Source organism: Echinops telfairi, unplaced genomic scaffold (assembly GCF_000313985.2).
Source record: "Echinops telfairi isolate 266 unplaced genomic scaffold, ASM31398v2 ScPeMD7_21;HRSCAF=78, whole genome shotgun sequence".
In the NCBI taxonomy this organism is placed as follows: domain Eukaryota; kingdom Metazoa; phylum Chordata; class Mammalia; order Afrosoricida; family Tenrecidae; genus Echinops; species Echinops telfairi.
In genome coordinates this window covers 7,696,383-7,719,633 of record NW_022103918.1, presented here as the reverse complement: position 1 = coordinate 7,719,633, position 23,251 = coordinate 7,696,383, and the positions used below count along the sequence as shown (strand labels likewise).

General features: G+C 37.4%; 1 protein-coding gene across 3 annotated transcripts in view; it reads left to right on the top strand.

Annotated features, from left to right (window-relative positions):
* The window catches only part of SLCO1A2 (solute carrier organic anion transporter family member 1A2), a 39,365-nt gene extending 16,872 nt beyond the window's left edge, over nucleotides 1-22,493 (top strand). For 2 of the 3 annotated variants that reach the window (XM_004713789.2, XM_045288487.1), the window contains exons 6-15: nucleotides 1,495-1,641; nucleotides 2,854-2,952; nucleotides 3,397-3,618; nucleotides 6,018-6,182; nucleotides 8,411-8,606; nucleotides 10,474-10,639; nucleotides 12,214-12,386; nucleotides 16,945-17,009; nucleotides 18,523-18,640; nucleotides 21,527-22,493. In XM_004713789.2, the coding sequence (XP_004713846.1) occupies nucleotides 1,495-1,641; nucleotides 2,854-2,952; nucleotides 3,397-3,618; nucleotides 6,018-6,182; nucleotides 8,411-8,606; nucleotides 10,474-10,639; nucleotides 12,214-12,386; nucleotides 16,945-17,009; nucleotides 18,523-18,640; nucleotides 21,527-21,746 (1,571 nt within the window). In that variant the 3' untranslated portion in view covers nucleotides 21,747-22,493. Of the gene's footprint in view, nucleotides 1-1,494; nucleotides 1,642-2,853; nucleotides 2,953-3,396; nucleotides 3,619-6,017; nucleotides 6,183-8,410; nucleotides 8,607-10,473; nucleotides 10,640-12,213; nucleotides 12,387-16,944; nucleotides 17,010-18,522; nucleotides 18,641-20,885; nucleotides 21,440-21,526 lie in introns of those variants that run through there. The other variant, XM_045288488.1, reaches the window with a different exon arrangement.
* Nucleotides 22,494-23,251: the final 758 nt, after the last annotated feature.

Below are 23,251 nucleotides of genomic sequence, written 5' to 3'. Positions count from 1 at the left end.
CAGCAGAGGGGTGGGTGAAGGGAGATGCCGGGCAGTGTAAGATAAGATATAATAATAATTTATAAATTATTAAGGGTTCATGGGGGAGGGGGCAGTGAGAAGGGAGAGGAAAAAAGGAAAATGAGCTGATTCCGGGAACCCAAGAGGCAAGCGAATCTTGGGAATGATGAGGGCAACAAGTGTATAGGTGTGCTCTACACAACTGATCTATGTATTGTGATGAATTGTATGAGCCCCAATAAAATGATTAAAAAAAAACAACAACAACCACAAGAAACATAACCTCAAAGAACTTCCTCCTGGTTTGGAAGCCATTTTGTTTTAGAACAAAAATAACAAAGAGCTAGATGCTAAGGCTTCAGACATCTGCTGATCGTTTCCCATTTAATTTCTTTTAACCTACTCTGTGCTATTCTACTGCTGTTCTAGGGACTGAGAATGATTTGTTTATTAAGAATTATTTGGTTGTTACAGTATACACAGTAGAAATGTGAATTATTATCAGCTAAGTATTCCATTGTCTATAAAGTAATTAGAGGTGTAGATAGTGCAAACAATTGTAGTGAGACCTTTGCTTAAATATTATGAGGATAGCATCAATTCAGGGGGAAAAATAAAGTGTCCAGGTAGTAGGTGGGTTAGCCATGGGCTGCTAACTGGTGGGTTGGCAGCTTAAATCCACCAACTGCTCCTCAGGATAAAGATGAGGCTGTCTGCTTTTATAAAGACGTACACTCTCAGAAACCTGATACTGGGTCACTAAGTTAGAATTAACAAGATGGCAGTGGGTTTGTCTTTGGGTGTCTAGGAAAGATATTTTGCTTGCTTGTTTGTTTTTCCTCTCCCCACATAGTCTAGGAATAGTAGCACTCATAACAGCCAACTGGGCCCAATAGTTACTACTTAACCGGCTGTCTGGAGGGTGAGACCACTTACTTTGTAGTGTTACCTTATTTTTGTAATATAAATACCTTCAACAATCTACTAAACACTGAAATGCAAAAGGATGTTTATAGTCATTTCTCCTGCCCCATGGGACTTGGCTCTAGCACCGAATTTATACTTGTGCATGTCTAAGGACTCTGTCAACAAGTATGATAAGGATGGGGATACCAGGGGGTATAGTTGGGGGAGGGGGCTTCGTTCTAAGTGATTTGTAAATATTTAACCTTTCTTATGTGAACATGGTATCTGGTAAATTATTTGTATTTTTATGCCAGCAATGAGTCATTAGACTGTCCCTATTGCATTTATTGCCAGAGTATTTAGACGTGTTACTGAAGGGGCCCAAGTGGTGCGGGGTATAAGGCCAAGGAGAGAGATCTGGCTGTCTGCTCCAGTCAAGATTTTTAATCTTGGGGTCCCTGTAGAGGGTTGCCGTGAATTGCGCGGAGGACTTGCCTGGGTGATTAGTCATCATCGACTATGAAAGCAGTAATGCAAACTCTTTTGCCCCTCCCCCCTTCTTTTCTTTTCTTTTTTAAAAAAATAAAGCTTGTGTGAAGGAAGTTAAGTCATTAATGTGGGTGTATGTACTAGTGGGAAATATCATACGTGGAATTGGTGAAACTCCCATCATGCCTTTGGGCATTTCCTATATAGAAGACTTTGCCAAATCTGAAAACTCTCCTTTATATATAGGTAAGTTCAAAAGTAAAACTTCTGGTACCTTTTCACACTTCGGGCGAGTCAGTGCAGAATGAAAACATGATAAACACTGAATCACCTATCACTAATGGTGAGGAACAGCCATGGGGACCCCGAGAGCATAATGCGTTACAAGTGGCATGCTGGCATAGGTCAGCAATTCCAACCCGCCAGCTGCTCTGTGGGCTAACGGCGCGGCTTTCTCCTCCTGTCCAGATTGACAGCTGCCGAATGCACAAGGGCAGTGGTACTCTGTCCTGCAGTGCCCTGGAGCCTCGGTGGCAGAGTGGGTTACGAGTCCAGCTGCTAACCCAGGGTCAGTCTCCAGTGGTGGAATTCAACTAATTTAACAACTGGTTCGCTATAAAAAATAAATACATAGATACTGAAAAGTAGCTTATGATTTCAGCTTGGTATTAGAACACCGCTGTTGCAGTATTAGAACATTAAAAAAAGAGTAAGGAATGTAAAGTTGTGATTTCCATATTGCATGTGCTAGCTAGGCAGCCGCCCATTTTAGAGAGAACCCCAATTGCGTGTGCCGTTTAACATCCGGTTCGCTGAACTCAACAAAAAATTGGGTCTTGGTTTTACCAACCAGTGTGAACCACCTGAATCCCACCCGCCAGTCTCCCCAACCCCCAGGCGCAGTTCGACTCCATCCTACGGGGTCGCTGTGAGTTCGTCAGTCTCAACTCCATGGCAGTGAGTGAGTTACAGGTCGCCCAGAATCAGAATCCACTTGATGGCAGTGAGTTTGGGGTTTTTTTTGTTTGCTTGTTTGTTTTACTTTAGCAAGAGGAAGTTGGAAATTTGGGAGCAGCGCTTTATGGGAAATGTACCGCAAGACATTCATCATTTTATGATACTCCTTAAAAGTTCTGCTAAAATTGTAACTGGAATGCGCAAAGGAACCTTGCTCTAAGGCTGTGTCATTAGCACCATCCCAGGCTTTGCTGTCAGCAAATCGCTACTTGTGACCTAAGAGAACAGAGAAAGTGGCTTTGAAATACGGCCTCTCCTTCAGAAGTTACAGATACAAACATTACTTTGAACATGTGCACCAAGTTGAATGTTACGATAAGTTGAATATGTAAGACAAAAGTACTTAAGCAAAACATTATTCAATCTTAACCTTCACTCAACAATAAAACATTTTTAAAAATTGTAGTCTTGTTAAACATTTCTATGTTCCTTCATTTTTAGGGTTTATAGAAACTGGAGCAATTATCGGTCCTTTGATTGGACTTTTGTTAGCATCATTCTGCGCGAATGTTTATGTTGACACTGGATCTGTGAACACAGGTAATTCGATAAAACCGTTTCTGTACATAGAGCACACGAGCATCTTCAGGCAGATGACCACAGCCAATGCTGCCTCACATGACACCCAGATTCTCGCCACTCAACGGAGAAGAAGTTAGGGTTGAACAGCGCAGGAAAGCAACATAATAAAATGCTTATCTTCTGACTCTAGATCCAGGCTTGTTCCAGTACCACTACGTTTGTTTTCAACAGGGTTAATCACAGTGATGGGGATCTATTTTAATCCAGCCATTATTTGTGGCTGTGAAATAGACCTTTTAGTCACCGAACTCTAGTTGCTTTCCAAAAAATAAATTTCTTACATGAGAACTAATTTATTTCTAGACATGCATGCTAGAGAATTCTTTTTAGTAATTTTCTATTATCCATATAAGAAATAAGGACTGAAGCTAATAGAAATTTTATCTTTTTTTTCTTTTACAGATGACCTGACCATAGCTCCTACTGACACTCGTTGGGTTGGTGCCTGGTGGTTTGGCTTTTTGATCTGTGCAGGAGTAAATGTGCTTACTGCCATTCCTTTTTTCTTTTTGCCAAAAACACTTCCAAAGGAAGGACTAGAGGAGAATGTTGACGTCACTAAAGTTGATAAGGAGGAGAAACGTAAAGAGGAGGTCAAGAAGGAAAAGGAAGGACTCACTAAAGGCAAATAAAAATGTTAAATATGATATAATTTTCTTGTTATTTCACATGAATATGCCTCTATTTTAGTCTAACATCAACACTATCATATGCAATGGTACAGGATGGCAAGTTGAAATTAACAATGTCATAAACAGTCTATGATTTTTAACTAGATTGATTTTCTACTTCTTCTTAAAAAATCAGCTATGTAACTTGCAAGTTGAAGGTTCGCACATTCGCCTTTATATAAGTTTTTATCCAAAACTAGGCACTCTATAAATGTGCTCACATAGTTGGACCTGGGTGTGTTGAAAGGCATATTTTATAGAGAACAGAGTCCTAGTGGGGGAAAAAGTAGAATGTCAAGTTAAGAGCAAAGAGAGAGAACATAGATTAATCCCAGGAAAACATAGTTCTATAGCCAAAAAGCTAGTTTTGCTGGAAGCTTTCTGGTATTTAATGTAAGAAAAGGACAGCATAAGAGGTCATATAATTCCATATATTTGGGAGAGGGAAAGATAATAATTCTGAAAGAGAAAATTATCCCCCAACTAGCAGATTGTAAAAGAAAAATAACACAGAAGAAAAGACACTGGTAATTTTGAACAGTGCACTGGATTTTTAGCAAGTTCACAGACACATTTCATGTAACAACCTTTGTTTTCATTTTAAAATTTTACTTGTGTTGAGCTTCAATAACGCCAAAGCATTATACATGGACAGTGTTTTCTTTGGAAGGCTAAGCTAGGTGCTCAGAGCATTTAGCATTCCAGAACAGTGCTTCTCATGCATGGCAGCACATGGGAAGTCCTCTTAAAGATAGGGATGCCAAAGACTTCTGTATTGTTCCCAGGAGATTCTGATATAATTCATGTGGGAGGTGGTCTAGACATTTTTTTCTTTCCTTCTTCTCAAATGATTGATTTTTAGAGTGGCAAGAAGGGGTTCAATTTTTTTATTTGTAAAAGGGGAATAATAATAGTACTTATTATTGTGTTAAGATTTAAAGACATTCTGACACATATTAGTCTTAATACTGCTGTTCTTATTAGTATTATTTTGTTGTTGGTATCTCTATGATCATCCCTATATTATATTACTGATTTGGACAGCATTTTTATTCTCCTTGAAAATTCTAGATCCTTCTCAGATCTTTAGGAACCAATTCAGCATCTGTGAAATTTCAGTCATCATGATTACAAAAACTCTTTTAAAAGGCTTGATATGGGTGAAAGGAGGATTTTAACAGTTATTTTTCAGTCTGTAAGATCAGTTCAATTGTCAAACTAGGAGAGAGCTTACTTTAGCACAGGCATTTAGAGAATGAATTTGAACTACTGAGACACATTTGCTAGCACAGGTGGGCCAATAAACATCAGTGATTTTAAGAGCTCCAAAGAACTGTAACCACAAATAAGAATTCTACTACTAGAATTCATATCTTTTCATTATTCTGTGGTTCTTCTCCCTCTAATTTTTGAATTTATCCATACTTTGTTTCAGAAAGGACTATAGGATGTTTATTAAGCAGAGCAGGATAATATAAAATAAGGAAATCAAGACAACAGGGAGCATGAAGATAGGAAATGCACGAAGACCCAAGAAATGCGAATTTGACTCCAAATGTGTGGTGGGGCTTTGCACCCTTCCTCAAGATCTGCCACACACTTGACTGTGAACTTGCTTTGAATCCATAGGAACTATTATAGACTAAAGCACTCACATCCTCCTTAGTATGTACCAAATGAATCCATATTTTCTTGGGTGGAATCTGGGTGTTACTATTTTCGAGAGCACCCCCAGGTAGTTTGAACTTATATCAAGTTGAGAACTATTAGCAGATACAAGAAAATTGTTGTTTTGAAAAAACAGTATATTTTCTGGTATTTGAGAATAATTCGTTATCATATTTGAGAATAATTTATTATCATTTTAATGTTCAGGATTCTTAATGTCACTACTTGAGTGTGAGGTTGTTTACCCAAATGATTTTCTTCCGAACTTTATAAAACAGAGGCAGCAGGGAAGTGTGGGAATATCATTCTAGATGATCTCTAAAAGAGATAGGATACTAATAGAAAGTGAAAGATAAAGATAAAAAGAAATTGGTGTGGATACAAACAATATTTTGCTGTTCGATAATTTTGCCTTAAAATAAACACTGAAGACACACTGTTGTGTTCTGGTCTCTGCCTAGTCAACTGCATTATTGTCTTGCAGAGACAATTATATAACTTGCTACCAAATAATGATATAACTTTAGCTTTCAAGGTGAAAAATGATGAGCAAATATATTACATCATAAAACTGAAAACATAATTTTTGTCTGTTTGGGGGGGTATGCAGATTGATTTTTTCAGAAAAATGGATCATAAAATGCAAAGCCAAGGTTGTTTACAAGGACTATTCTTTCATTTCAGATTTTTTTCCATTTATGAAAAGCCTTTTACTCAATCCAATTTACATGCTTTTCATACTGATTAGCATAATACAGTTCAATGCATTTGTTAATATGATCTCCTTCATGCCCAAATATCTGGAACAGCAGTATGGAAAATCATCTTCTGATGCTATCTTTTTAATAGGTAAGTGTAATATTAGCCAGCTTTTTCCCACATGTATTGAATAGCGTGATGATGGATCTAGGAACTTCTTAAAGTCTCCTGTCTCAGTATAATTTCCCTTCTTTTTGAAAAATCCGCTATGAAAGGCTTATCTTGTAAGAAACAACTGTGACCTATTGACAGTTAATGTGAAATCTAATATAGTTACACTTTTCTTTTTCATTTTATTTGATTTTGTCCACGACTTACTGCCATTGAATTTGCTATAACCATTTTCTCCCTTCTACTGGTTTGACGTAAATGGATGTGATCAGTCTTACATTTTGAACAAAGTTTAAAGTTAATCAGTATTTCTATCCTCAAGGACTCTAAAACAATCTGAGGTTTTACCCAATTTGTGAAACTAACAGGCTGATGTCCCGTGTTATTATGGATGTTGACACAAGATACATGCTACTGAGCCAGAGGCAAGAGATTCTTACACTAACAGCATAACGAACAACAAAAGCTTTCATGCTCACATGGTTGTCCTTAGCCCAAAGTCCCAAGGGGGGACTTTAGAAATGAAGCTGGGAAGGAAAGAGACCAGGATTATCCTTCTGGGGTAGAATTCAAAATCATAATGTGCTCCTATTTGTGGAGACCTTGGAGAATGGAAAACTAGATAAAAATTTAGGAAGACATTTTGTCTAAATGAGGAAGGTTGAGTTATCATATTGGGATTCTACATTTTACTCCTAAATTGGATTATTTCAGCTCTAATCTATGGGGTTTTGCCTTTTTTTCCTAATTTAGTTCCCTGATCCCCCTGGTGGCTTTAAGTGTTTCTGCAGCCTTGTAGATCCTTGCTTTTCCTGTGAACTCTAATCCAGCAGTTCTATCCTATCTTGGATATTTTCTCTGGAGTTTTTTTTTTATGCCTTAAAAAGTGAATTTTCTAGATATTGGATCCAAATCTTGTAGAATACTTTGTTAAGATCTGTATTCTGGCTACCTAATGCATACATACTAAATCAGACTCTCTGCTGTGGAGTTCAGGAGTAGATTTTTATCAAGCTCTCCCAAGAAGGCAGTCCATTAAACAAACCCCGCCACTGAAAGTAATGCGGCCCAAGCTTGCCCTGTCCTGGTGGCATAGTGGGGTAAGAGATGGGCTGCTAACTGCAAGGTTAGCAGTTAGAAACCATCAGCTCTTTTGAAAGAAAGTTGGGGTCATCTGTTAGCATAAATATTTACAGCCTCAGAAACCTAACAGGAAGTCACTATGAGCTGGAATTGACTTGATGGCAATGAGTTTGGTTTTTTGGCATCTAGCACAAGCAGGCACTGCGCTGGTGCAAGGGTCAAAGGTCTTGATCGCAACCACAATGTTGGGCAGTGGAAGTCATCCACAGGAGAAAGATGTGGCATTTAGTCTCCGTAAAGTTTTGGAGCCTTGGAAACCCAGTGGGGAAATTCTACTGTGTCTTATAAGGTCATTATCTATGGGACTGGACTCAACTACAGTGGGTTGTGCTGTTAGGTCAAGGAAAAGATGGAAGCCTTTGAAGTGGCATAAAAGCTGCCGGAGAAAAGATGAGACTCTCTGCTCCATTAAAGATTTCGTCTCAGAAACCCTGTTTCGGGTCAGAATCAACTCAGTGGTCGTAGGTGAGGGTTGGTTCAATCAGCTCACAGTGAGAACTACTTTATATAATATGGAAGAGCAGGAAGAGTTTAGAAACCAGGCCACTGCCTGGAAACTGTTAGTCTGTGTTGACTTTTTTCTCAACTGTATGCTAAGAAAAGATGTTGGGCTGTGGTCTCTACAAAGAACACTGCAATTATAGGACACTTTTCAGAAATTACCCTAACTGAGTGTATCCATATGGAAAGCTGTGACGTATAACCAACAGGTATCAAATCAAGTCAGAATCACTCACTGTGAGTTACTCAAACTCACTGCCTTGAGTTGATGCTAAGCCATAGCAGCCCGTACGACAGGGTCGAACGGCGCTGTTTCAGGACTTGTAACTCTTCACCCGAGTAGAAAGCCCTCTGCCCCATCATTCTCCAGAGGAGCGGCTGGTGGTTTTGAACAGCGGACACTGGTGATCACAGTTCAACTCGTAACCACCGCCCCACCAGGGCTCCTAGTCACTGTGAGTCAGGCCAATATGATTTCTTATATAAGATACAATCGATAAAAATGACAATATTTGTTGTCTTGATAAATCACTTTGTAAATAATATTTTGCTTCCATTTACAGGCATTTATAATTTACCTCCAATATGCATTGGATACATTGTTGGTGGCTTAATTATGAAAAAGTTCAAGATTACAGTCAAGCAAGCTGCCCACATAGGATGTTGGTTATCGCTACTTGAATATCTTCTCTACTATTTGTGTTTTCTCACAACCTGTGATAATGCGTCAGTTGCTGGTCTAACCACATCTTATGAAGGGTATGCAGTTCTCCAACTGAAATCATGCTTTTTAAATAACAGCTGTTAGTATACATGTGCATGATACATTATACTTCACTTATTTCATATATCATTTGCATAGTTATATCTACAGTATTAAATAATTTTAGTTTTTAGTTTTGAGGATTATTTGAGTTTATATGAAGGCTTGCATATTGATGCTAATTTAAAAATTTACTTTGCAGGCACATTTAGTTAATTAAGTAATCAGCGAAAATAAAATATGGCACCTTCAAATGTTCAAATATTCTTAATAACATTACCAAGGAAAAAAAGAGTGAAATATTTTAAAATATAAAAGTATAATTTCATATGCATTATTGTAGTTGAGTCTTGTCATCTCTCCTTAAGGTAGCTATTATTATTTCCATTTTACAGATAAAGAAATTGAGATTAAGAGGGATTAAATGACCAAGAGATTCCTGGTAAAGCTCTTTAACCACATCTATAAAGAAACAGTATTTAAAATCAAGAAGAATCTTAACGATTGCTGAGTACAATCATCTCTAATTTTTCTGATTCCCAAAGAAATGGTGTACTATGTATGAAACCACACAGTGATGTAGTCACTGAGCTAAGACTTGAATTCAGTATCTAGACTTCCATCCTAGTGCACTTCCAATTTTATGCTACACTGAGCATAAAACAATTCTCCTTATTTTTACTAGAAGGATGTATTTGTTTACTCAAATATTCACACTTCACCTTGTAAATAGAATGTGCAGATTTTGATCTTTCTGATAGCTCTAGGGTTTGATGTTGCTGTCGTAAAATCTGGCTGAACTTGTTCATTTCTGCCATGTTGTTAAACTCACAGAGTAGGTAAAATTGATATTTAAATTCTGATAGTATTTGAGAAAATCCTTGCCTGTGGTAGACACTCAGTTAATGCTTATTTATTTAAAATAAGGAACTGACAAACTGTCTATGCAGAGACTGAAGCAGGTATCTCCTATGAAGAACTACCAAGACCACACAGTTGATGGTTTGCAGCACTTGACTAGAAGTGCGTGGGGGCTCAGTGCAGTTGATTTGATTATCTGGGTGGGTTTGATTATCCATTTAGACCTGGGTCTTTAGGAGTCATTTGGTAATGGGAGTCACCCTTCAATCAAGGGGCCAGGATGAAACAGACCATAAAGAAATGAATAGCCATAAAACTTCCTTTGTTAATTTCTCTAATGAATCTTCAGAATAATTTTAAGAGGCTAATTTTATGACTGCTATCTTATGGATGAGAAAATGAGTGTCCGAGAGCACAGAGTTTTTAAGTAGTAGGCGAGGACTAAGAACACCTTACTCTGATCCAGGTAAGGGTTTTTTGACTTAACTTTGTTTTTTTGCATATTTTATTCCTTGTTTTAGTCAATTCAGGCATTTAGAGAATAGCTGATACCCGTCCACTTGTGATATGTTCAATAGTCAGCCTCGGGATACATTCTCATCAATAAGAAGTCATAAAGCTTATGAATAAAGTCACACTTTATCCTTAAAACTGTTTCAAAGCTGTATATTTGACAATATAAACCTAGCATTATCTTGCACCAACCGGAGCTCTCCTTATACTTTCCAACCTGGTACTAAATCTATAGTGTTTACTGCATCTTCCTTCTCTTGAAATATAACCCCAGGACTACTTTTTAGACTGTGAAGGCCCTAAGGAAAAAATAAAGATTTAAAGTAGTAGAAGTCAAAGTTTAGAAATCTCTGATTCAGCATATGAAATCTTTGATCAGATCTCCCTTGCTTTGTTGTGGAAGGTGAGGAAACGTAATTGGGAATTGAAATGAAAGGGAGAAAAAGAACAATCCTTCAATATCCATTGCATCATTTTATATTGTTTCAGAATGCAACATGATTTATATGTGGAAAGTACTGTCTTTGCTGACTGCAACTTGAACTGTAGCTGCCCATCTAAGATTTGGGACCCTGTTTGTGGAGACAATGGCTTGTCGTACATGTCGGCCTGTCTGGCTGGTTGCAAGGAATCCATTGGATCAGGGATAAATATGGTAATAGCCTGGATCTTTTTTATAATAAAACTTTCATTTTGTCTAATTGTTTGATGCCTTTCAGGTATGGTCTGAGCCTTCATTGAATAAAAAGTAAAATAGAATATTTTCTTCAAAACCAACTTATTATTTTTTGTTTGTATGCAGAAAATCTGTTTTTTCTTCATATGTGGTGGATTTACCTTTGATTTCCTAGATCTTATTTAAAACCCTCCTACTCCTAAGCATACAGATACATAATTTCCCAAAAGTTGAAATTTAGAAAAATTGCATTAAAATACACTTTGTCTGAAATATTTTGATTTCTGAGAGAAATTTGGCAGGTCAGGTATCATGAATAACAAACAAACAAGAAAATTCTTTGTGATTTTGGTGAAAGTTTACATAGGAAATTCATTTTCCCAATTGATAATTCATAAACATATTGGTTCATGCATAGCATTGGTCGCAATTCCCTAAATGAGTCTGCAACATTGCCTTCTTGGGTTCTCTGATATTTAGTTGATCTTATATAGTTGATTTTTTTCTGAGGAACACACTTTTCATATTGTTTGTTTCATAGCCCCGTCTATTATTTGGTCTCTGGAAGTGTCTCCAGGTTCAAGTTAAAAGGCTTTATGGGAGCTATAGTGTGGGGGTTCCTCAAGTCTCATTCAGAACACTCCAAACCCAAACCACACCGATCGCAGTAACAAGCCTGTAAGATAAGATGGGACAGGATAGGATGGACTAGAATGGCCTCTGAGAGGATCCAAGACTGTAACTTTTTATAAGAGTAGGAAGCTTCATCTTTCTCCCACAGAGCAGCGGGTGGTTTTGCACTGTCACCTGGTGGATAGAGCCTAATGTGCTCTAACTCCACCACCAGGGCTCCTACTTTCATATTTTTCTTTTTTGACTTTTCATTTTGTTCTACATCCTCTCCCTGCCCAACCTATTCTATCTGAGATTTTCTATTGTGGTCATGGTGGTAGGCATGTTAGCTGGGTACCATCTGTTTTATCTCTTACCTCATTTATTTTTGCTTTTTTCCTCTTTTTTGTGTATTTCCCATATTCTGAGAGATTTTAAGAAAATAAAACTAGGCAGATTTTCTTGCCTCAAAATTATCACAGTACTTAAAATATTAGGAATAGGAAAGTGAAGTATAAATTTGGTATTGAGTAAGAGTTGGAAACATTTCACAATTAGAAAAGGATTGAATTTACTCGGTTTTAAAATAAATTATACATTTAAAAACATTTATCTATAAATATCTAAACATTCAGTTGAGCATTCTGACACACACTTTTTGGTCATAGTTACTGTTGTGGCAACACGGTTTTAATATTTTTTAAATGTGCAAAAGCTGAGCTATTGCAAATTTACTCTAAATATGTAGAAACAAAATATCATTTTCCCCTGAAGCTATTCTTCAACATTGTTTCATTCTTTCATCCTGTAACACACCATAAAAGATATGAGATAAAGGGTATAGTTTCTAACTTGATTTTGTTGCATGTGCAAATAAAAAATTAAGTTTGCCTTCCAAAGTTTTCCTTCCTTAAGGAGAGTTGTATGTTCTTTTTTGACAGGTGTTCCAAAACTGTAGCTGCCTTCAATCATCGACAAATTCCTCTGCTGTTCTTGGACTGTGTGACAAAGGAGACACGTGTGCCCTGATGCTCCAGTACTTTTTAATACTGTCGACTCTCAGTAGTTTCATTTATTCTTTAGCTGCCATACCCGGATATATGGTTCTCTTGAGGTACAACGTTTATATTCATTATTGAGTTAAACAGCTCTCTGTACATTTATTAAGGTCGTTTTCCCAAGAAAGCCACTTGTGGCCCATGCTGTCTAAAAATTTAGGTCCCTATTATTCATTGATTAAGGATTTCACTGACTGACTATCCATGCTTCTTAAGATGCAAATCTGTCACTGTCCATTCTGACTCATAGCAACCTTGAAGGACAGTAGAACCACCCTATAGGGTTTGCAATCTAGACAAACTTCCACATCTTTCTTCCAGCCATTTCTTATAGTCCAACTTACAGGACAGGACAGTAGACTAGAAAGCTTCCAGAAGTGCCCATTTTACCAATTATTATTTATTCCTAAATAAATATGAGTATAATAATAAATGCTTAATTCTCTCACAAGATTACGTGAAAAATAAATGGTCAGAGATTTTTCAAGGGTTTCATAAATCTGTAAGGTATTCTATTGTAGATGTTAATTCTTATTATTTCTTTGGCAATATTGTGTAGGAGAGAGACCCTTCATTCACACATATACATGAGATAATAAAATTCAAATTTGGAAAATGAAATTATTTTTTCCCAAATCTACAGAGCTAGAAAATTGCAGTCAGGATGCAAACTTAGGGTGATTAGCACTATTTCAATTACATGACTCTTCATGTCCAATAAACAGTCTTGGGATTGGGTTGCATTTTTTTCTCTTTTTTTCATGCTTTTTTTGGAACACCATTAAGTTAGTTATAATTCTCAGTTCAAACTGTATTAGCATCATAGGCCCAGGCAAAGTTTATTTCTTAATTTACTTTCCTATAGTTTGTGTTTTACTTTTCTTTCCTTCTATCCCCAATATCCATCCACCATAGTCTCCCACTTTAATATGAGCATTATATGCCACTCTCTGGATACTTTCCTTTGTAAGATATGTAATACTTTGGTTTTGTTTTTATATTTTTATAGATGGAAGTTTTCTATAAATCTCATCCTGAGTCAGAAGGCACATGCATATATAAACTTTTGTACTGCTAGCACTTATGTTCTTATATCATCACTACGTGAGAGTTTCCAATTTCTTACTTAAAACCATAATGAAGCCCACTGACCTTGAGTCAATTCCAACTCCTAGTGACTCTACAGGACAGAGTAGAACTGCGCCTTTGATTTACCAAGGCCATGACCCTTTACATTAGCAGAGAGCTGCATCTTCTCCCTGTGGAGTGGTTGGGGGTTGGAATCGGGCTCTTGCAGTCAGCAGTTTTCCCCATCTTAGGGGCTCACCAAGACTTGGCGTGTTTACCATTCTGATATGGGTAAAAGGGTACCTCACTGATGTTCTAATGCTTTTGTTTTTCTGATCTAGTGAATTTCAGCATCTATTAAAATTTTATTTATTTATAATTACTTGGGCATCTGCTTCATGGTGTTTTTCATTTATTTTTCTCATTTTTCATTAGTTTCTATCATTTTTCCGGTGGATTTGGTGATTTCTTTGTAAACTGGAGGCATAAATGCCGTGTTAGTTAGATGATATAATTACCTTTCTCTCTTTTTTAGCTGTCTTTCCACGATATCCTTTGAGAGATGAAGTTCAAACTATTGTTAAGTTCAAATTTCACTAATGTTTTTTGCCTCAAGTTTTGGTGTGAGGGGTTATATTTTAAAAGGTTTCTCATTCACAATTTACAAAAAATCCCTCTAAATCTTATCCTGCTATCTCTGCTGCTTTATCTTTACATAAAGATGTTTAATTCAGCTCAAGTTCATCATTATGTATTGTGAAAGGCAGATTGATATCCATTATTAGTTTTTCTACATAAAGCTAGTAGTTTTTTCAGCATTGTGACATGAATAATAGTTCTTTGATTTGTGGTGTCCATTCTTTGGTATTGAAAGCTCTTGTGTGTACACAGCTCTGCTTTGTACTTTGATCTACATCCGCAGATGTGCTGGTAGTTCCATATTGACTTAGTCACGGTTGCGTAGGATTTGCTAATATCTCGTTTGGTAAGTCTTCTTCACCTTTACACTCTTGGCAGCTTTACTCTCGCTTCTTCTTTTCTTTCCAAATTGATTTCTCAACTCTGAGTCTTTTCGAGTTATGTGTGAATTTTGATTGGCTTTGTATGGCTTTTAACAGATTCGTTTGAGACAATCTGATATCTTTAAGCTAATTTTTTTAATTGGAATTGATGATGTAGTTCTCAAGAAGCTGTGTCAGATAGATAAGGTTAAGGACGGCAGTGCCCTACTTACTTTATGGAGTTTTAGAGGAATCCATTAAAATACTGTACCCAAACCATCCCAAGAGCGTGATGTTTTAGATGCTGTCAAGTCCATTCTGACTGAGAGTGACCCTAAGTACAAGCTAGCAAACCCCCCCCCCTCATCTGGTGTCCTCTTCATACTGGTTTTTACATGCCAGCTCACTGTCTCAGTCACGGTCAAGTCCTCCTGTCAAAGGCCTCCTCTTTTTGCCTGCTCCTCTACTTTACCAAGCATGATGTCCTTCTCCAGGGACTGGTCTCTCCTGATAACATGTCCATGACATGAAGTCTCATCCTCCTTGCCTCTAAGGAGCAATCTGGCTGTACTTCTTCCAAGACAAATTTGTCTGTTCTTTTGGCAGTCCATGGTACTTTCGATATTTTTCGCCATCACTATAATTCAAGCACATTGATTCTTCTTCAGTTTTTCCTTATTCAGTGTCTAACTTTCACAGAAATAGGAGACAATTGAAAATACCACCAGCCTGTGTGATCACGAGGTGTCCAAGGGATCAGGTATCAGACATCAGGGAACAAAAACATCATAATGTTGTGAATGCGGGGGAGTGCAGAGTGTAAGCAACTGGACATCCCCTTACAGAAGGGTTTCAGGGAGGAGATGAGCCAGTCAGGGTGCAGGGTAGCAATAATGAAACATATAACTCTCCTCTAGTTCTTTAATGGTTCCTCCCGCCCACTATCATGATCCCAATTCTTCCTTGCAAATCTGGCTAGACCAGAGGATGTATACTGGTATACATAAGAAATGGAAACACAGGAAATCCAGGGTGGATGATCCCTTCAGGACCAGTGGTGAGAGGGGTGATACTGGGAGGGTGGAGGGAAGGTGGGGAAACTGATCACACGGATCTACATATAACCCCCTCCCTGGGGGACGGACAACAGAAAAGTGGGTTAAGGGAGACATCATACAGTGTAAGACATGACAAAATGATAATAATTCATAAGTTATCAAATGTTCATGGAGGGCAGGGGAGGAGGAAAAAAAATAAGGAGCTGATACCAAGGGCTTAGGTAGAAAGAAAATATTTTGAGAATGAGGATGACAACAAATGTACAAATGGATGTATGTATGGATTGTGATAAGAGTTGCATGAGCCCCCAATAAAATGATTTAAAAAGAAAAAGAAAATACCATGGCTTGGGTTAGACGCATCTTAGACCTTAAAGTAACCTCCTTGCTTTTCAACACTTTAAAGAGGTCTTGCACAGCTGATTTCCCCAATGCAATGTCTCATTTGATCTCTACCCTGGTGCCTCTATGAGCAGTGATTATGTATCCAAGCAAGACAAAACCCTTGACATCAAAGTGATATTGTGCTAAAACCTATTGCATTCCTTTTTGAAGAAGACCTGCTATTATTTTATCATCCTTGAGTTAATCGGGGAGGAGGAAGGCAGAGGAGTCCTGAAAGTGAGTTCTTCCAGCAGAAAGCAGTTCTGCCGTTGAAGTGTATGAAACACCAGAAGTTTTTCTTTTTGGGGGGCTGGAGGGATTATAGTCTTCATTTCTACTCCTAGGGATATTGGGAAACAGTGAGCAGGGAGGGACATTTTTTAATAGAATGAAAGCATCGGTTTCTAACTCTTGAAAATATTATTGTCATCAGTTAGAATGGGTTTGTTTGGGATTTTCCCATCACTTTCCTTTTAAAACGCTTCCCCTTGCTGTGTTGCCTCCTTGAATTTACTCACATAAAATCTTAGATTTTTTTAATATGCTGTTAATAGAAATTATTTGAATATAGCTAGAGCTTCATTGTTTCTGGCTTTAGGCTAGAAGTTTAACCATTAGAAGAAAGAACTATTAATACAAATAAGATAATAAATCAGAAAAAAAAAACCCAAACCAACCCACTGCCATCGTGTCCATGCCAACTCACACGGACACAATCTAGGGTTTCAGAGGCCTTGTCAGCCTCTCCTGGAGCAGACCGACCATCCATGGGTTGGAATCACCCGCCTGGTCAGTAGTAGTGCAGCACTTACATACCAGCGCCAGCAGGCTAATTTGGTAGGAGGCGATGAAGGTGGAAATTGACACGAATCATTTTCTTCTTCACCAACTTTCTGATAGAAAATGAACAAGCAAAATTGACATTGGTTAGATGACAAAAGCCAGATATGGGGCTTCTGAGTAGACTACAAACTGGATCAATTGTCTTCTAATAACCAAGGTCTGACCACGAGGGTTAGACATTTGCTAACCCTCGTTGCTAGAAATAGGTCCTTGTAATAAACACTGGTAGACTTAAAACCTCTTGTGAATTTATTTTTCAGGTGTATCAAGTCTGAAGAGAAGTCTCTTGGTGTGGGCATACATACATTTTGTACAAGAGTATTTGGTAAAAATATTTTCTCACCATTCTCAGACCATTATTAAATGTTTTCTTATAACATCACTCTCTCAGAATAATAGCTTAGCAAATACTTTCCCTTGCTTATTAGAAACACTTCACAATTAGTGCAAGAATAAAAACTAAGAGAGGGAGGATTTCCTTGGAATTAAGGTTGCAGACGGACATTGAGCCTCGACTCAAGTACTCCCTCAACACAAGAACACTTTGTTCTAACAATCTGGCATTCTGTGATTCTCATCTTCTCAACATGATTGCTGAAGACAAATGAGTGCATAAGCAAATGTGGTGAAGAAAGCTGATGGTGTCTGGCTATCAAAAGATATAGGATCTGCAGTCTTAAAGGCTTGAAGATAAATAAGTGGCCATCTAGCTCAGAATCAATAAAACCCACACGGAAGAAGCACACCAACCTGTGTGATCATGAGGTGTCAATGGGATCAGGTATCAGGCATCTAAGACCCAGAACAAAACTATACTCAAGGTGAATGTTGGGGTGGGGGCATCGAGTGGAGACCCAATGCCCATCTGTAGACAATTGGACATCCCCTCACAGAGGGGTGACAGGGAAGAGATGAGCCAGTCCGGGTGCAGTACAGCACCGATGAAACACACAACTTTTCTCTAGCTCTTTGGTTCTTCCTTTACCTTACTATCATGACCTCAATTCTACCTTACAAACCGGACTAGACCAGAGCATGCACACTGCTGCAGATAAGATCTTGAAACACAGGGAATCCAGGATAGACAAATCCCCTCAGGGCCAACAGTGAAAGTAGAGATACCAAGAGGATTAGGGGAGGGTGGGGGATAAAGAGGGAATTGATCACAAGGATCAACCTAGAACCCCCTCTCAGGGGGACGAATAACAGAAAGGTGGGTGAGGGGTACAGGGGACGATGTAAGATATGGAAATAATAATAATTTATAACTTATCAAGGGTTTGTGAGGGAGGGCAGGTAGGGCAGAGAGGGGAAAGAAATTGGGAGCTGATATCAGGGGATCAAGTGGGAAGAGAATGCTTTGAAAATGATGATGGCGGCATTTGTGCAAATGTGCTTGACACACTGGAGGAATGTATGGATTGTGATGAGATGTGAGTGCCCCAATAAAAGTACTTAAAAAAAAAGACCCCACTGACCTTAATACACTTAAGCAGTGATTAGAATACTTAATCAAATGAGCGGGGAAGGTTTTGTTACAATATTCACGATTGGCTCAAATCATTGCAATAAACAAAAATTGTGGAATCTTTAATTAAATATTTTTCTCAGCAATAACTTTCAAACTGTATTTATTCATCAGACTACCTATCCTTTAAAATGGAGAACCTTTATAGACAAACTGACTTTTACTTTATAAAAGTAACATGTGAGCATTAGCTATACGTTTTACTAAGCTTTATTTGTTTTACAAATAGGGAAAGGAAAAATATTCACTAGCAAAATAGTGTGTCCTGATAGTTATGTTGTTGAGTGAGTTTTCTCCTTTTTAATTGTAGCTGGAATTCCTGCACCTATATATTTTGGAGCTTTAGTGGACTCCACCTGTTTACACTGGGGAACTTTGAAATGTGGTGAGCCTGGGGCATGCAGGATATACGATTCTACTAACTTCAGGTAAAGATGATTATTTTTTAGAACTACCTAATAAGCAGTAGATTACATAAAATGGTAAAATTCACATTTAATATTCAATTTCAAGTATCTCACACACTTTGATTTTATTTTCAGAATGAATATTGGTGCTTCTATTTCAATCCCTTATTTGTGCTCTAGCGCATGCCTTCCCTAACCTAGCCTTTCAAAATGTTTGCTCAATTGCCATGCAGTCAATACGTTAGTGAAGATACTGGCTATCTTTAAGCTACTATCAAAATTAAATTACTCTTTAAAGTATCTATATTTCTTCCATCATTGCAGCATCTTATTAGCTTAGTTCTTCGTTACCTCTCAACTAAAACCTTCCCTCTGCCCTGGCCTCTACAAGGATTGCCCACCAGTACTTCCCCTTTTATGTACCACGTTAGTAGAGGCACTGACAGCTTTTGTTTGGGCTACTTTTCTGGATATTTAAACTGTGTCCAGGATGATAAAGTATTTATCTAAAAGGCAACACATTATTTGAAGAGATTTAAAAATCCCCCCAAGACCCCACAACCTCAGTGATAAGAAAGACTACATAATTAAACGTGTCTATAAAAGAAGTTCTAGATGGATAAGGCAGAGATAAATTAAAGACATAATAGCTTAGAGATCTATATAGTTGAAGAGCTATGGGTTTTCAGAAAAAATGTCCATTTGAAGGACCCAGCAGAATAATATAAATTTCAAAACCTCAACCTCAAGGTAAAGGAAACAAACAAAAAATCTCATAAGTATTACCCAGAGATTATTTAAAAACTTCCAAGTGACCATCTTAGATACAGCTAGTTGTCCCTTCCTGTCTAAGATGGAAAAGGCAAAGACACAAAAAGATAATTAGTCCAAAGGACTAATGGATCACAAGAACCACAGTCTAGACAAGCTTGAGACCTGCAAAACGACATTTTGGCCGGCGACTCCAAACGACAGTTATGATCAATATCGTTGTGGAAAATCTTGAACAGAGTGAGAAAAAACGTAGACCAAAATTCAAAATCATATTAAAAAAGTAGATTTACTGGTCTAATGGCGATTGTTGGAACTCCTGGGACTATGGCACTTGGTAAGCTTCAAACCTAGAACTGAGCCCAGTCTTGAAGGTCATTTTAAGCTAAAGAATAGACAGGCCCATAAAGTGAATTATAATACCTGTGAAGAGTGTGATGCTTAGAACAATTAAGCATAGGAACCCCAGAGGGCAGGATTGGTCAGGAAAGCTAGGTGGATAGAAATGGGCAATCCAGGGTGCAAATGGAGAGTGTTGGTAAATTGAGGGGTTACACAAAACAAAAGGAATGAGATACCAATTTGCGACGTAAACTCTCACTCAAACCACAATAAAATGTTCACTCTTTCCCCAAAGGCATTATTCAGAGAAATAAAGAGACTGACTACAAATTTATTGTAAATATTGTAAACCTCATCAAGAAAAAGTTTCTAGTATATTTTATATATTTTGACCCTATGGTTTTGAGTTTGTACTGACCTACAAATATAAACCATAAATCAAGAAAGGAGAAAATCTGCTTTGGATATTACCAGATATATATATATAGTATTGAATTAATAGAAAATACGAGTATTCTTACTGTCATTTAAACATGTTTATCTAAGATCCCCATCTCTCAAGTTTCCAGTTCCAGATACTTATAAGGGTAGTTTGATCAAGCCTTCAATAAATTGAAGATACCTATTATACAAGTTAATTAAGAAAAAGAAAAAAAATCTAAATTTTTCAAAGTCAGTGAAATCTTGGTATTCAGATTGGATAAGGTCAGCATAAGGAAACGGGGAATAGGCTGGTCTTATTTAGAAATTCGTATACAAACAACTTAATAAAACTAGCATATTGACTCTCGTGATGGCTGAAAAAGAAGCCTCGGTGAGCAATTTCCTTCTAACGAAATGATTGACAGTTCAAACCCACCCAGTAGGCCCTCCGGGGGGAACTATGTGCTCCCAAACAGATTATAGCCTAGAAAACCCCATAGGGCTTCATCATTAGAATAATTATGTTAATGTAATCTAGCCTATTAATACTGCCAAAAGAACAAACAAAGCTGTCTTGGAAGAAGTATAGCCAGAATGGTTCTTAGAGGCAAGGATGGGAGACTGTTTCACATGCTTTGGACACGGTATCAGGAGAGACCAGTCCCTGGAGAGGGACTTGGTCAAGCGGCGGGCAGTGGGAAAGAGGCGAGCATTCAAGATGTCTCACCAGTGGCTGCAACAAAGGGCTGGAACGTGAGAACAATTGTGAGGACTGCGCAGGACTGAGCAGTGCTGCGTTGTTACGCACACAATAGCGACGCGTCAGAATTGACTGTAGCTCCTAACAACAAATACATCCTGTGAGTAAAGGAGAAAAATCTTAGATGTAAAAAATGATTTAATTTGAACAATCGTAATTAAACCTTGAGCACATTCAAAATAGAAGGGAGGAGGCTTTTTAGCCCATCAAAAGCCATCGATAAAACAAACTAAAAACTACTGTAATGGATGGGGATTCTTTGAAAGCATCTTACTAAATACTAAAGTAAAACTATTATCACTTGTCAACATTCCATTTAAATGGGAGTTCCTATTCAATGGGGAAAATGGTAAAGTAAAAATATCAATAAAAAATTAGACATTTGAATTTTCTGGATGGGAAAATTTAAAAAACTTTTGAAATATTAACATTAATAAGACAGGACAACATGCTGATTGCTCATACAAGATCAATATGCAAACAGTTAGGTGCTCTTGTCCTTATGAGAATAAAATATTAGGATTTAAAGAGATGCAAAGTCAGTTTGTACTCATCACACTGTTTTGCAAAATAAAATATAATTTAGCTTTTTTCCTTTTTTGTGTGTGTAGGTACATCTACCTTGGACTGCCAGCGGCACTAAGAGGATCGAGCTATATTCCAGCCTTAATGATTCTATTTATTCTGAGAAATCGCCAACTACCTGGTGAAAGTGTTTCCTCAGGGATCATGCATACAGGGTCAAAGGTTACAGGGAAGCAAAGTGAACTCAAAGATATGCACCAAGATTTCAAAGTTGTGAATGCTGTTGACATGAAAACTAAACTGTGATGTTCGATGACACCATGCTTCCAGTGACGGAGAACACACTGTACAACTTCGCTGTTTTAAAAATCAATAGTTACCTTTCCAAGAGGCTCTGCAGGGTGACAGTTTCTTGTCCTTCAAAAGTTCAAAATAAGCCATTTTACTCCTGCTTCTGCGTTTCCTTGCAGACAGGACCTTAGAGCCAGTGCTATTTCTAGTCTAGAACAAAAAGCCACCGCCTCCTTCATGCGCGCCAGGGGTACGTTTCCCACATCTCCTTTTCAGAGTGGTTCTAAAAGGTTCTTTTAGGATCATCTATTTAAGTCCACCGCATGTGTGCTTTTAATGCTGAGGCTATTCAGAGACTGGAATTTGCATTCTGTTTATGAGAAGACTTAAAGATTTTATTCCAGTTCATCATTTTGAAGTGAAAGGAATCTAGATTTTCATTCTATTTAGAACGATTCTATAGCTTTTTCTATTCACTCTAGACATGATGTTTATCAAATGGATTATAGTCATTAAAATGTTCTCTCTTGATTTCGGTTATTTTTCCATATTAGCACTCATGTCATGTATCTGCTCATTTTGTTCAGAGAACATATAAGTGTAATCAAATATTAAAAAATTATGTATCTAATATTGTTGACCTAATTTTCAGTTATTCCAACACCAACCATGAAACTTCATTTAAAACAAATGTTTGAGATGGAAATTGAAAGAATAATATTATCAAAATATTAATCTATAAAAGTTGCTTTTATATACTCACTGCCTTTGAATTGATTCTGACTCACATCACCATGTATAGGGTTTCCACGGCTGTAAATATTTAGAAGGACAGCCTCATCTTTATACCTCAGAGTGATTAGTGAGTTTGAACTGCCCACTTGCAGTTAGCATCACATGCTTACTGAGCTCTTTTGTTTTTATGTCAGGTATTGTCAAAAATGACTTTCCCCAGACTCATGAGTGTTTATGTCACTCACTAATAATGAAAGCACCAATTAGATGCAAAAACACTAATTGTCAATAAATCTTGTTACAGAATGAAGTTTAAAATATAGTTTCTGTTAAGAAATTAAACTTAATAAAATTTATAAAGATCTGTGCATATATATATGTGTGCATGTGTGTGTGTATAAAGAATGAAAGAATTTTAGATGTATAAAAGGCCTTATTGATTTTATTGGACTTCTGGTTTAAGAGAGTAGAGTGATAAGGCACAAATTACTATTCCTTATTGTCCCTCCTTATCCTCCAATCTCTTTGAAATGATAGGCGTTATATGAAATTATGAGAATTCCTAACAGTAAGAAGAATGCAAGAAGGGAGGGCAAGAGAAAGTGTCAATCTACCTTAACTGACTTATTTATAGTATAAATATATGAGGGTGTCTTCATTTGCACTCAAGTCCAGACCTGCTACTTTGCTCAATTCTGCATGTCCTTCAACTTGATGTAATACTATTTCATATTATACTTTGGTGCTGTGACTTGTATTCTCTCCATATACCTGGACATATGCTG